This window comes from Muscardinus avellanarius (assembly GCF_963383645.1).
Source record: "Muscardinus avellanarius genome assembly, chromosome: 12".
NCBI classification, from domain to species: Eukaryota; Metazoa; Chordata; class Mammalia; order Rodentia; family Gliridae; genus Muscardinus; species Muscardinus avellanarius.
In genome coordinates this window covers 71,623,101-71,635,775 of record NC_137798.1, presented here as the reverse complement: position 1 = coordinate 71,635,775, position 12,675 = coordinate 71,623,101, and the positions used below count along the sequence as shown (strand labels likewise).

At 36.0% G+C, this 12,675-nt stretch overlaps 1 protein-coding gene across 9 annotated transcripts in view; it reads right to left on the bottom strand.

Annotated features, from left to right (window-relative positions):
• Positions 1-12,675, bottom strand: part of GPHN (gephyrin) — a gene marked incomplete at both ends in the record, with an annotated part of 546,660 nt that overhangs the window by 258,530 nt on the left and 275,455 nt on the right. For all 9 annotated transcript variants that reach the window (XM_080706865.1, XM_080706872.1, XM_080706867.1 and 6 more), the window contains one exon: positions 11,854-11,948. In XM_080706865.1, the coding sequence (XP_080562991.1) occupies positions 11,854-11,948 (95 nt within the window). The remainder of the gene's footprint in view (positions 1-11,853; positions 11,949-12,675) is intronic.

The following is a 12,675-nucleotide window of genomic DNA, read 5'->3' as shown; positions in this document are numbered from 1 at the left end:
CCATCCAATAATAAATCAGACGCTCTCCCTAATATGTGAAAGCTAGGGAGAAAATAGGTCATAGGAAGAAATCTAGACAAAGCAGATTCTATAAATGAGCAAATAAGGTGACCTGAGGAAATGGGAGGGGGAAGAGGGAAATTCTCTAATGCATAAGATATTTTAACAATCATATCAATGGCAATCACTAAGCCAAACATGAGAAGGAGGGAGGGGAATGGAATGGGGTAGGAACTGAGTAAGGGCTAATTGGATGATGTATGCATGTATGTCTCTATCATCTTGTATTCCATTAAGATGTATGATTACCATCTCAGCCTCCCTCTACAACTTAGTGAGACCCTGTTTCAAAATAAAGAATAAAAATAGGGCAGGGAGTGTAGCTCAGAGGTCGAATGCCCCTGGGTTCCATTCCCAGATCCGCCCTAAAAAAAAGAAAAGAAGAGGTATGACTACAATGCACCAGTAATAAAACAAATAAAAAAAGCCATTCTAATTGGTGTAAAGTAGTATATCATTGTGAACTAACCTACCTTCCTTCCTTCCTTCCTTCCTTCCTTCCTTCCTTCCTTTCTCATTGCGGTACCGGGGGTGGAATCCAGGGGCATTCAACCTTCAAGATACACCCCCAGCCACATTTTTTATTCTTGATTTTGAAACAGGGTTGGAATGAGTTGCAAAGAGCCTCAATAAGTAGTAGCTGAGGCTGTCAGTGAACTGCGATTCTCCTGTCTCAGCCTCCCAAATGCTTGCATAACAAACGTGTGCCACCACACCTGTCGTTGTCTTCTTCTTCTTCTAATTGGTGCACTGTAGTCATGCATCTTACTGGGGTACAAGATGGTAGAGGCATATATGCACTCATCACTTATTTAGCCCTTTCCCAATTCCCACACCATTTCCTCCCCCCTCTTCATGTTTAGCTTAGTGATTGACTTTGATATGTTTGTGAATGTATATCAAGTACATTAAAGAATTTCCCTCTTCCCCCTCCCACCTAAACAAGTTAGGTCACCTTATTTGCTCATCTATGATTTCTTCTTCATCTAGAGTTCCTCTCATGACCCTTTTCTTCCTTTCTAGAGAGAACATCTGATTTTTTACTTTTGTGACTGACTAATCTCACTTAGCATAATGCTCTCCAGTTCTTTCTGTGGGTTTTCTTTTTACTTTATTGATGATGTCCTTTGATGTACAAAGGTTTTTAATATTGATGAGGCTAATTTAACTGATTTTTCCCTTACTCTCTGTAATTCTGTAACATATTCAGAAATGACTACCAAATCTAATATCATGAAGCTTTTCCTCTTATGTTCTCTTGTAAGAGTTTTATATTTTTAGTTTTTATGTATAGATCTTTAATCTACCTTAAATTAATTTTGAAAAAAGTAGGTAAGAATTCAACCCCACTTTCTTGCATGCAATATATAATTTTTCTAAGACTATTTGTTGAAAAGACGATCTTTTCCCTAACTAAAATGCCTTAATATCCTTGTTAAAATTATTTGACTTAGTATCCAAGAGTTTATTTCTCAGTTCCCAATTATATTCCATTGATTTATGCATTGACTTTATGCATCTGTGAAGTAAGCTTGAAAACAGGAATATTATTCAGCTTTGTTTTAAAGACTTTTTTGGTTATTTTGAGTCTCTTGAGTGTTGGGGCCCACTCGGCAGGACTGAGGTGGCACCCAGGCTTGTTGCCAGCGTGGACTCAAGATGGCGCCTGGGCTTGCAGCCAAGTCACGAGGCTCACGAGGCTGGCGGTGCCCTGAGCCTGCGCAGTGAGCCCTATCAGGCGCCTTACGGATGATTAGTGACGCAGCGCCTCGTGCTACCACCTGCCCGCCCAGGAGAAGGTTAAAAGCGCGCATGCCCTAGCGGGGGGAGCTAAGAGGGTTGGTGGAGTGATGAGGGAGGAGATAGAAGACTGATGTTGTTTTTACCTGAGAGGGCGTTGAGAGAGCATTGAAACTGGGGTAATAAAACTGCTTGAGGAAGATCGTGTAAGAGTCGTCACTGCGTGCGACAAGTGGTGGCCCGTACGGGGAACTTCGCTTTGATCAGAACCTCGGCAGTCCAGGGCAGCTGGCTGGTAACTGTACAAGAACCTGGGGTAATAAAACTGCTTGAGGAAGATCGTGTCTTTGATCAGAACCTCGGCAGTCCAGGGCAGCTGGCTGATAAGTACTCCTTTGACTCCGAAAAAGGAGGAGGAGGCTCCGTTTACGGAGGGTTATTTTCCCCGATCAAAGGGGGCTCCATTAAGGAGGATATTTTTTAGTGTAAGCAAGTTACCCCGATCAAAGGGGGCTCCATTAAGGAGGATATTTTTTAGTGTAAGCAAGTTACCCCGATCAAAGGGGGCTCCATTAAGGAGGATATTTTTTAGTGTAAGCAAGTTAGAGAATCGGGCTGGTCCTGATTCGACAAGATAGAAGTAAATAAGGCTCGCGGATAAGCGAGGCTCGCGGATAAGCGAGGGACAGCGTTGTGAAGGTTCGCAGGTGTTGCGACGAAAAGGTCTAAGGTTGCTAAAGTGAAAGCAGCCATTTTAGAAAATTGGAAAGCGAAAGAGATTTCTAAGAAGGAAGAAGCTCTGTTAGAATTCATAGAAAAAATGAAACGCCCTAAACCTTCCGCTCCTCCCCCTCCCTCTCCTAATCCGCCACCATAGATGGAAGACACCTGAGGTTAGTTGGAAAAGGCGCCTAATGTGTAAAGGATAGGTCAGAAGATTAGTTCCTAACGTAAGAGTTGTAAACTGCTGCTCGGTACCGTAGAGATGAGTTGTTTTCTTTAAGATCTTTGGGGAATTATTTCTACTTTCCCTCTTCCTTTACCTTGGTTAATGAGGTTGTTTTATTGATACCTGTTTTCTGACTTTCTGCTATGCTTCTATGCACCCTTGGAGACTTTGGAATTTCTGCTCTTATTGCTGTAATTGTGGCCTCTGTGGCCGTGGCAGTTATTGCAGCCACTATGAATGCTCTATCCTCACATGTGGCTGCTGGCATGGCTCAGCAAGCTCAATTATCTGGACTATATGTATAACATATGTGCAGTATCAGAATTTCTCCCATGCAGGCAATTTGTTTCGTCAATTAAGCAAGACGCTTCTAGGAACTTGGAGCCATGAATTTGAACACACCATGATTGAGCTATGAGCATCCATCGCTGCAATTAATTCTACCCGCGTGGAAGTCGCCGCAGTACAACAATGAATGGACTTAATACATGGAACATTGGGTTTTTTAAAAGACTGGGGTGGCATGGCGTTCTGGGCATTCTTGCTGATGGTAGCATGATGTTTCATGGTTGGATATATCAGGCGAACTCGACAACGCACACTGCAACAACAGCGCATATTGGTGCAAGCTATGGCAGCCCTTGAAGCTGGCTTATCTCCCCATGTATGGCTCAGTATGCTGGATCGGTAGTCAGTGACGGGTAAGATCGTCCCCGGGACCTTTCAACCTAAGACAGGGAAACAATCATGCTATTGTTCTCCCAATGACGGGTAAGAATGGTCCTTGAGGGTCGGCAACCTAAGACAGGCACGATCCCGAGCCTTATTTTAATAAAACAAAAAGGGAGATATGTCGGGGCCCACTCGGCAGGACTGAGGTGGCACCCAGGCTTGTTGCCAGCGTGGACTCAAGATGGCGCCTGGGCTTGCAGCCAAGTCACGAGGCTCACGAGGCTGGCGGTGCCCTGAGCCTGCGCAGTGAGCCCTATCAGGCGCCTTACGGATGATTAGTGACGCAGCGCCTCGTGCTACCACCTGCCCGCCCAGGAGAAGGTTAAAAGCGCGCATGCCCTAGCGGGGGGAGCTAAGAGGGTTGGTGGAGTGATGAGGGAGGAGATAGAAGACTGATGTTGTTTTTACCTGAGAGGGTGTTGAGAGAGCATTGAAACTGGGGTAATAAAACTGCTTGAGGAAGATCGTGTAAGAGTCGTCACTGCGTGCGACACTTGAGATTTTGTATAAATTTTAGAATAGATTTTTCTACTTTTCTACAAACTATCATTGAGATTTTGGTAGAAACTGCAATAAAAATCTGGGTTACTTTGGGTGGTATGGTATCTTAACAATATTAAAGTCTTTCCATTTATTTAGGTCTCTTATAATTTCTTTTAAAAATGTTTTATTGTTTTCAGTGTGTCTTTGATTAAATGTAAGTCTTTGATTAAGTCAATTCCTAAGTATTTAATTCCTTTTGATGTTACTATAAATGAAACTGTTTTCTTAATTTCGATTTTAGATAGGTGACTGTTGCTATACAGAATCCCAACTGACTTTGAATGCTGATCTCATATCCCACAATTTTGCTGAATTCAGTTATTAATTCCAATAGATTCTGTGGAACCTTTAGTTTTTTTTTTAACATATATGATCATAATATACATTTGGTATCTCTTTCCAATTTGGTTACATTTTGTTTCTTTTTCTTTCCCCAAAGCCCTGGCTGGAAGTTTCAATAATATGTTGAATGGAAGCAAAAAATGTGGCTCTTTTATCTTGTTATTGACTAAAGTAAAGATTTCAGAATTTGCCGGTGTGGTGGCGCACGCTTGTAATCCCCACGCTTGGGAGGCAGAGACAGGAGGATCGCACAGGTTCGAAGCCAGCCACGCTGGCTTAGGAGACCCTGTTTCCAAAAATAAAATAGGTCTGGGAGTGTAGCCCGGAGGTAGAAGGGCTTCCAGGAACCCCAGTACCACCAAAAAAAAAAAAAAAAAAAAAAAAAGATTTCAGAATTTTATCACTGAGTATGATGTAAAAATTGGGTTTTTCATCTAAAGCCTTTTTCATATTGCAGTAGTTTCTTTCTATTCCTAGTTTATTTTTCAGATAATACTGAATTTTGTCAAATGCTTTTTTATCTATTAAAATAATCATGTCAGTTTTCCCCTTTTTTATTAATTTATTTTCATGTTACTTGAAAAACTTCTTTGCATTTCAGGGATAAAACAACTTGGTCATGGTGTATAATCATTTTTAATATGCTGTTGAATTTGATTTGCTATTATTTCATTATACATTTTTGCATCAATATTCATGAGGACTATTGATCTGTAGTTTTTTCTTTTCTTTTTTTTACAGTACTGGGAATGGGACCCAGAGGAATTCTACCTCCAAGCTATACCCCTAGCCCTATTTTTTATTCTTTTCATTTTTTAATTCTTTTTATTTTTTAATTGGTGTATTGTAGTCAAACATCTTAATGGGAGAAAAGACTTGTGAAGACATACATGTACACATCATCCATTTATCCCATACCCTATCTCCACCCCATTCTCTCCCCATTTCTCCTTCTCATGCTTGTCTTAGTGATTGACTTTGAGGTCTAACTAAGTTGCAGGGGACCTCACTAAGTAGTTGAGCTTGGCCATGAACATGTGATCCTCCTGTCTTAGCCTCCCAAGTCCTGGAATTTCAATTGTAGTTTCTTTTTCTGTCTTTGGTATAAGAACAATTGCAAGTATTGCCTCCTTTTTTTTATGGCAGTGTTTGGGAAGGACTGGTGCTAATTCTTTAAATGTTTTGTAGCATTTACTGGTTAAGCTATTTGGTCTAGATATTTTATAAATAGGAAAAATATGATTATTTATTCAATGTCCTTAAAAGGTATTATATTCAGATTTTCTATTTCTTTGTGATTCAGTCTTTGTATGGTTTGTATTGCTAGGAATTAGTCCATTTACCTAGAAGTTATCTAATTTGCTGTCATATAATTGTTCATGTTAAATTCTTAGTCTTTTATTTCTGTGGAATTAGTAGTAATAACTCCATTTTCATCCCTGAGTTAAATAATATGAGTCATTACCTTTTCTTATTCAATGTAGCTAAAAGTTTGTCAATTTTGCTGATCTTTTTGAAGAAGTAATTTTTGGTTTAGTTGTTTTTCTCTATTGTTGTCCTATTTCATTTATTTCTGCTCTAATAGTTATAGCTAATATTAGTTAATATTTCTGCTCCTTACTTCTGCTAGTTTTGTATTTCATTTTCTTCTTTTTCTAGTTCCTTAAGTTGTAAAGTTTTATTTTCTAATATAAGCCTTCACAGCTATAATGGAACTACTTTTTCTATATACCATAAGTTTTGGTATGTTTTTATTTATGTTAAAGTGTTTTCTAATTTCACTTAAAATTTCCTCTTTCATCCATTGTTTACAATGTATTGTGTTTTGGTCTAATCTATGGTCTATCTTGAAGAATATCTTATGTACACTTGGTAAAGTGTATATTCTGTTGCTTAGGCAAAATATTCTACATATGTGCATCAAATCTACATGGTTTATTATGTTCAAGTACCGTATTTCTGTAGTTAAATTTTATCTAGTTGTTTCTTCATTACTTAATGTTAATGGTTATAATCTTCAATTATTATTGCAGAACTATTTCTTTACTTCTGTCAATTTTTTCTTCATCTACTTTGGACTATGATTAAGTGCATGCATGCTTATGAGTGTCAAATTAACATGCTATCTTGAAAATTTCAGTACCATATATCCTTCTTTGTCTCTTTTAAACTTTCTTGATTCAAGATATTTAATGTTTTCTAATCTAGCCATCACAGCTTTCTTTCGGTTACTATTTGAGTAACTTCTTTTATCCTTTCACTTTTTTTTTTTTTTTTTTTTTGGTGGTACTGGGGTTCCTGGAAGTCCTTCTACTTCCAGGCTACACTCCCAGACCTATTTTTACATTTTTATTTGGAAACAGGGTCTCCCTAAGCCAGCGCGCGTGGCTGGCTTCAAACCTGCGCGATCCTCCTGTCTCTTCCTCCCAAGTGCGGGGATTACAAGCGCGCGCCACAACGCCCGGACTTATCCTTTCACTTTAACTATGACTTCGTATAAAAAATTAGCCTCATGGAGACAGCATATAGTTGGAACATGCTTTTTTATTTATTCTACCAAGTTCTATCTTTGTATTCAAGAGTTTTATTTCCTTACATTTGTAGAACTTACTGGTAACACAGGACACTAACAATTTTAAGTGTTTTCCATATACCTTATAGAATTTTTATTCTTCATTTCCAGCATTGCTATCTTTCTATTTAGGTTTTTTTTTTTTTTTGGTGTATGTGTGCAACACTTAAAATTTCTTTTTTTTCTTTTGTGTATTTAAAATTGCATTCTATAGCTATATTCTTTGTGGTTACTGGAATGACCTTTAACATCCTAAGGCTATAACTCTATAATGTGAATTTATGTCAGCTTATGTGAATTTATGTCAACTTCAATATCAAGCAAAAATTCTGCTTTCTATATTGATCTGTCCTTATCTTCCTTCAGTTATTTGTACGAGTTACATTTTTACATACTCTATGCCTCAAAACACAACTTTTTTCTTTACACAAAACTGATGAAAAGTTGAATGTAATTCTTACCTTTGTTCCACTGGGTTTCCCCCCAAGTAGTTTTTAAATTTTTAATGTTTTTAAGTTTAAAAACAATATGCCTACGTGTGCTTTTTGGCATTTATGATGCTTAATGTTCTCTGAACTTTCTGCATCTGAGGTTTGTGATACCTGTTGCTATGGTTTGAGTGTCCTCTAGAAAACTCATGTTGAAACTTAATTGCTATTGTAGCAACATTAAGAGGTGGGCCTTCTAAGAGGTGATTAGATATAATGGCACTGCAAGTGAATAAATTCTTTTCTCAGCTTGTGTCTAATCTACTAATAAGTTCATCAAAGGCATTCTTCATTTCGGGTATAGTGTTTTTTTATTTCTAGTATGTATTTTTTTGTACTTTCATAGAAATGTCATCTCTTTGCTTACATTATTTATCTGTTCTTGTATCCTGTCTATTTTATCCATTACAGTCCTCAGCACATTAATCATAGTTATTTTAAACTCCCAGTCTGGTAATTCAACATTTTTGTTATGTCTAGTCTCATGAGTGCTTTGTCTCTTCAAATTGTTGCTTTGTCTTATGGTATAACTTGTAATGCCTTCTTGAAAGCTGGACATAATGCACTGGGTAAAAGGAAATGCTTTAACAGGCATTTAGTAATGTCATGGTGAGGCATGTGGGGAGGGAAGCAAGCTATGAGTACATCTTAGACTTTTAGGGAGACTATACCTCTGGACTGTAAACTTCACAAGTTTTTCCAAGGTTTTTTCTCTTGTTAAAGGTAGAAGAGTTTCGGAAAGTATGCACTGTAATTGAGTATTAACCTTCTCCTAGGTGAGCTAGGCTTTAGGTAACTGATTTTTCTTGAGGCTAATTAAGAGGAAAATTGTGCTCTGGTGCATTTGAAAATAGTTCCTTTTCCCCTTTCTTCACTGAATCATGATGGAATTTTTGTCCAATATTTATTGAGAATTTGGTCATTTTTTCTGGTGGCAAAACTAAAAGGGTGTGGGCCATATGACGAGGTCTCCCTAGAGTTATCGCAGAGTTGTTTATAGTAAACCTCTAGCAAATTGTTAATGGTTCAGGTTTTCCAGCTCTGGTGGGTTCTATTTGTGAGTCTCTGCTCCCATAAGCCATGAGTCTCTTCATTTGCTAAAACTAACCAATTAGCATTATTCAGAGAAGTTTAATAGGAGTTAAATATAATTTACTTGAAACATAACATTCAAAACACTCAGAATAATTTTAATGCTGATTTAAAATAATAGTAAATCTAGAATTTTAAATGTAGTGAAAATACATATTCCTGAAGATAAAGACATTTCCCAATCAAGGAAAGCTAAATAGCTATCGCCAAAAAACGTGTACTAAAAGTAGAATGCTTAAATGTTAGCAACACAAAAATGATCAATACTTAAGACTTGGTTGTTGTTCTAAGCATTTTATATCGATTAACTGATTAAAAATTTTAACACTATTAACATTCTCATTATAGAGATGAGAAAATAAAACAAAAAATAAATTATATAGACAGTAAATAATTGTGCCAGAATAGAACTCCAGTAGTCAGAGAAGATATTTTTACTACTATAGTATACTATCTCCCAACCTATTAATACAAATGAATGAGAGGATATTTATCTATCCATGTAAATAAAAATATTTGAAATATATATAATGATTTTAAATTCATTTGTACTTAATGATATTCTTTAAAGACAAAAATAGAAAGGTAAGGCACTAACTTGGTACATTTTTACCTGGAAAAAATGCTACAGAATTAACTTATGAACAGTAACCATTAAAATAAACATTTTTATTTATTACTTATTATTCTCCTGAAGTTGTTTTGGGCTGAGTAGGTAAAAATGAATTAGGTAAAACTTCTGTTCTAATGGGCCTTCTATAAATTAGGTAGTGCAGAAAACTAAATAATTAATTATAATGTAATATGACTTGTTCTATCTATAATAGAAACATGTATGAAGCCCAAAGTACATATAAAATTCTGTAGAAAGAAACCACTCATCCTGACTGTCATTAAAAATATTTTTAAGGAAGCTTTGGGAGTATAAAATAATTAACATTCAGAGAAGTTTTCCACAGCTGCTTTTCCCATAGCTAATATAGACTACTCTTTCTGTTTTAAAATTTCTAAATAAACTCAGTTGAATCAAATGAACAAAGAGAAAAGCCTGAAGAAGGTAATATCATACTATTCCAAAATACTTAGAATCAGCTTCTGTTAACTAACTTTTCACTCATTCAATAGTCCAGTGCTCAGTAATTATGGGGATACAGAAAGGAGAGAAGGAATTAACCCAGAAAGGCCTTCTGATAAGACAAATGTGGTATTTCTATACTAGATCAAGAAAGCTATCTTCACTTGAAAAGAGTTACCTTAACAATGGAAAAGAAAAGATTTCTTTAGTTAAATTGTTGAATCCTTAAGGTTAAGAATCATGTATTATTTTTTTTTTGCATCTTTTGAATCACTAATATTTAATATGGGGATAGGGAAACAGGTATATTATTATTATTACTGAGTTAAATATTATTACAAAAATAATTAATAAGAGATGAAATTTAATTCTTTCTTGAATATATTCCTGTATACCAACAAGAGTTCTTTAAATGTTAAATACCACTACTTAGTTTCATAGAAAAAAAGGAATCAAATAAGACTCTTAACTACAAATGTGTAGGTAATATCAGAAAGTGTTTAAAAATATAAAAGAACGAATTTCCTTGAATACTAGCATGTTACTTTATTTGCTTTTGCTAAGCTAAATGTTATAGTTATAATGTAATTATAACAATATAATATAGTTATATGTGTACATGGAAAAGTGAAAAGAATATAGTAACTACTGATTCATTCACATTCTCCTGTGGCTACTTCAAGTGGTTGCCAATGATGAAATATACATTTCAGTAACAGAAAAAAACTATGAGTCAGACTCATTACAATTAAATAGGCACATTTACTTTTATATTTATATTGCATATAGGATAGATAGGGCTCTAAATGATTATAAAATTCTAAAATTATAAAGTTACTTTGTGTGTTATGATTGCTTTGAAATGAACTATTAATCAATGGTCATTGAATTAAAGGATTCTAACTAAACTGACACTTCTAAATGATTTATACTGACCTCAGTTAGGGTATTTTAATTTAAGAGTTGCTAAAAGCGTAAAAACTAAGCCATCAGATTGAGGATAGGGTGTCAACAATTTTTTAATTTAATTAATTAATTAATTAATTTTTATTTTTTTGGAGTACTAGGGGTAGAACCCAGGGGCATTGTACTTCCAAGATACACCCCCCGCCCTATTTTTTAGTCTTTTTTTTTTTTTTTTTTTTAATCTTTGAAGCAGGGTCTCACTGAGTTGTGAAGGGCCTAAGTAGCTGAGGTTGTCTGTGAACTGCGATCCTCTGTTCTCTACCTCCCAAAATCTAGGATTACAAGTGTGCACCACTATGCTATCTTAACAATTTTTAAATTTTAAATATACTAATGTTGCCAGGTGTGGTGGCACACACTTGTAATCCCTGCGCTTGAAAGGCTGAGACAGGAGGATCGCACAGGTTCGAAGCCAGCCTCAGCTACTTAGTAAGGCTCTCAACAACTTACTGAGACCCTGTTTCCAAATAAAATATAAAAAAGTCTAGGAGTATAGCCCAGAGGTAGAAAGCCTCTGGGTTCTACCCCCAATACTACCCCCCCAAAAAATTATATATATATATATATATTAATGTAATATACTCATATACCATTAATTTAATATGAAAATCTAAATACACCAAGTTGACAAGAAATTATTAATATAAAATGAACTTTATTTTCGTGACCATACCTCAGTATGCCTATTTATAAGTTGGAATTAAAGTATCTGTCTTGTGAGAATAAGTTATTGTAGCCGCGCATGGTGGCACACACCTGTAATACCCATGCTTAAGAGGCTGAGATAGGAGGATCACACAGGTTAGAAGCCAGCCTTAACTGGCTTAAGTGACCCTGTTTCCAAGTAAAATATAAAATAGGTCTGGGAGTGTAGCCTGGAGTAGAAGGCCCCTGGGTTCCATTCCCAGTACCTCCCCACAAAAAAGAATGTTATTATAATGAATTTTGCTATTTTATTAAATAAGTATTTGTCTATAATTAATGAATGACAATAAATATTAATAATCTCAAAAAAGAATAACTTTACATCTTAAAAACTGAGCTCTTCTCTGGATTAGGATTGACAACTTTGAGCAGAAATACAACACTGTCTAAAGTTTTAACATAATATGCAAAAAAAAAAAACCCCACAAATGAAAATGGCCATGATTTAGGTAGACAGGATACTAAGATTCTAAAAACTTGGAAAAGGGGAACTTAAGTGCTGTAGCTGAAGTTTTAGATTTATCAGTGTATTGTACTGAATAATAGTTTGGAATTAGTTTTCTTTGAGGCAGGTTGTTGGCTTTCTTACCTAGACAGCATGCCCAGAGGTGTAACATTAAGGGATCCCATCAGCATTGCCAGGGCCATCCCTGGTGCTTCTCGTTCTATTACTTCTTTTGTGGCCTGTAATTAAAGATTAAATAGCAAACTGAGTGAAATTAGCCAAAAAAGAAAGAAAGTAGTACATTTCACTAAGAGATGATTATAAACTAGGTTTTGTATAAACTATACGTTGTAGTTCTCCACTTTGCAGTTTTTCTTTTCTTTTCTTCTCTTTTCTTTCTTTCCTTCTTTTTTTTTTTTTTGGCGGTAGTGGGGATGGAACCCAGGGGCATTGTACCTCTGAGCTACACCCCCAAGCCCTATGTTTTAGTCTTCTTTTATTTTTGAAACAGGGTCTCACTGAGATGAGAAGGGCCTCTCTACGTAGCTAAGGCTGTCCTTGAACCACAATCCTCTGGTCTCTACCTCCTGAATGCTGGGATTATACGCATGCACCACCATGCCTGGCCCCAGACATATTTTTTAAGGCATACATACTCAGATTTTCAGAATCACCTATAAAGAGTTAAAGACCAAGAAAATCCTTAGAACTTTTATATTACCAGTCCTTATTCCCTATAGTTGCCAAGTATTTGATAGAAATTTCATTTTGCCTAATAACCTAAATTTCCAAATTGAAGCCTCAGGTTGGGTTAATAGTGGAATAGATTTTCATACAGTAAAAGAATGAGCATTTTTCTTTGCCTATTATTCTTGAAATAATTAGCCCCTGAAATCTGAGATCATTTTATATTCCTCCTAGCTCTATGATTTTATAACATGATTTAAGAGGAAAAAATGTCATCAA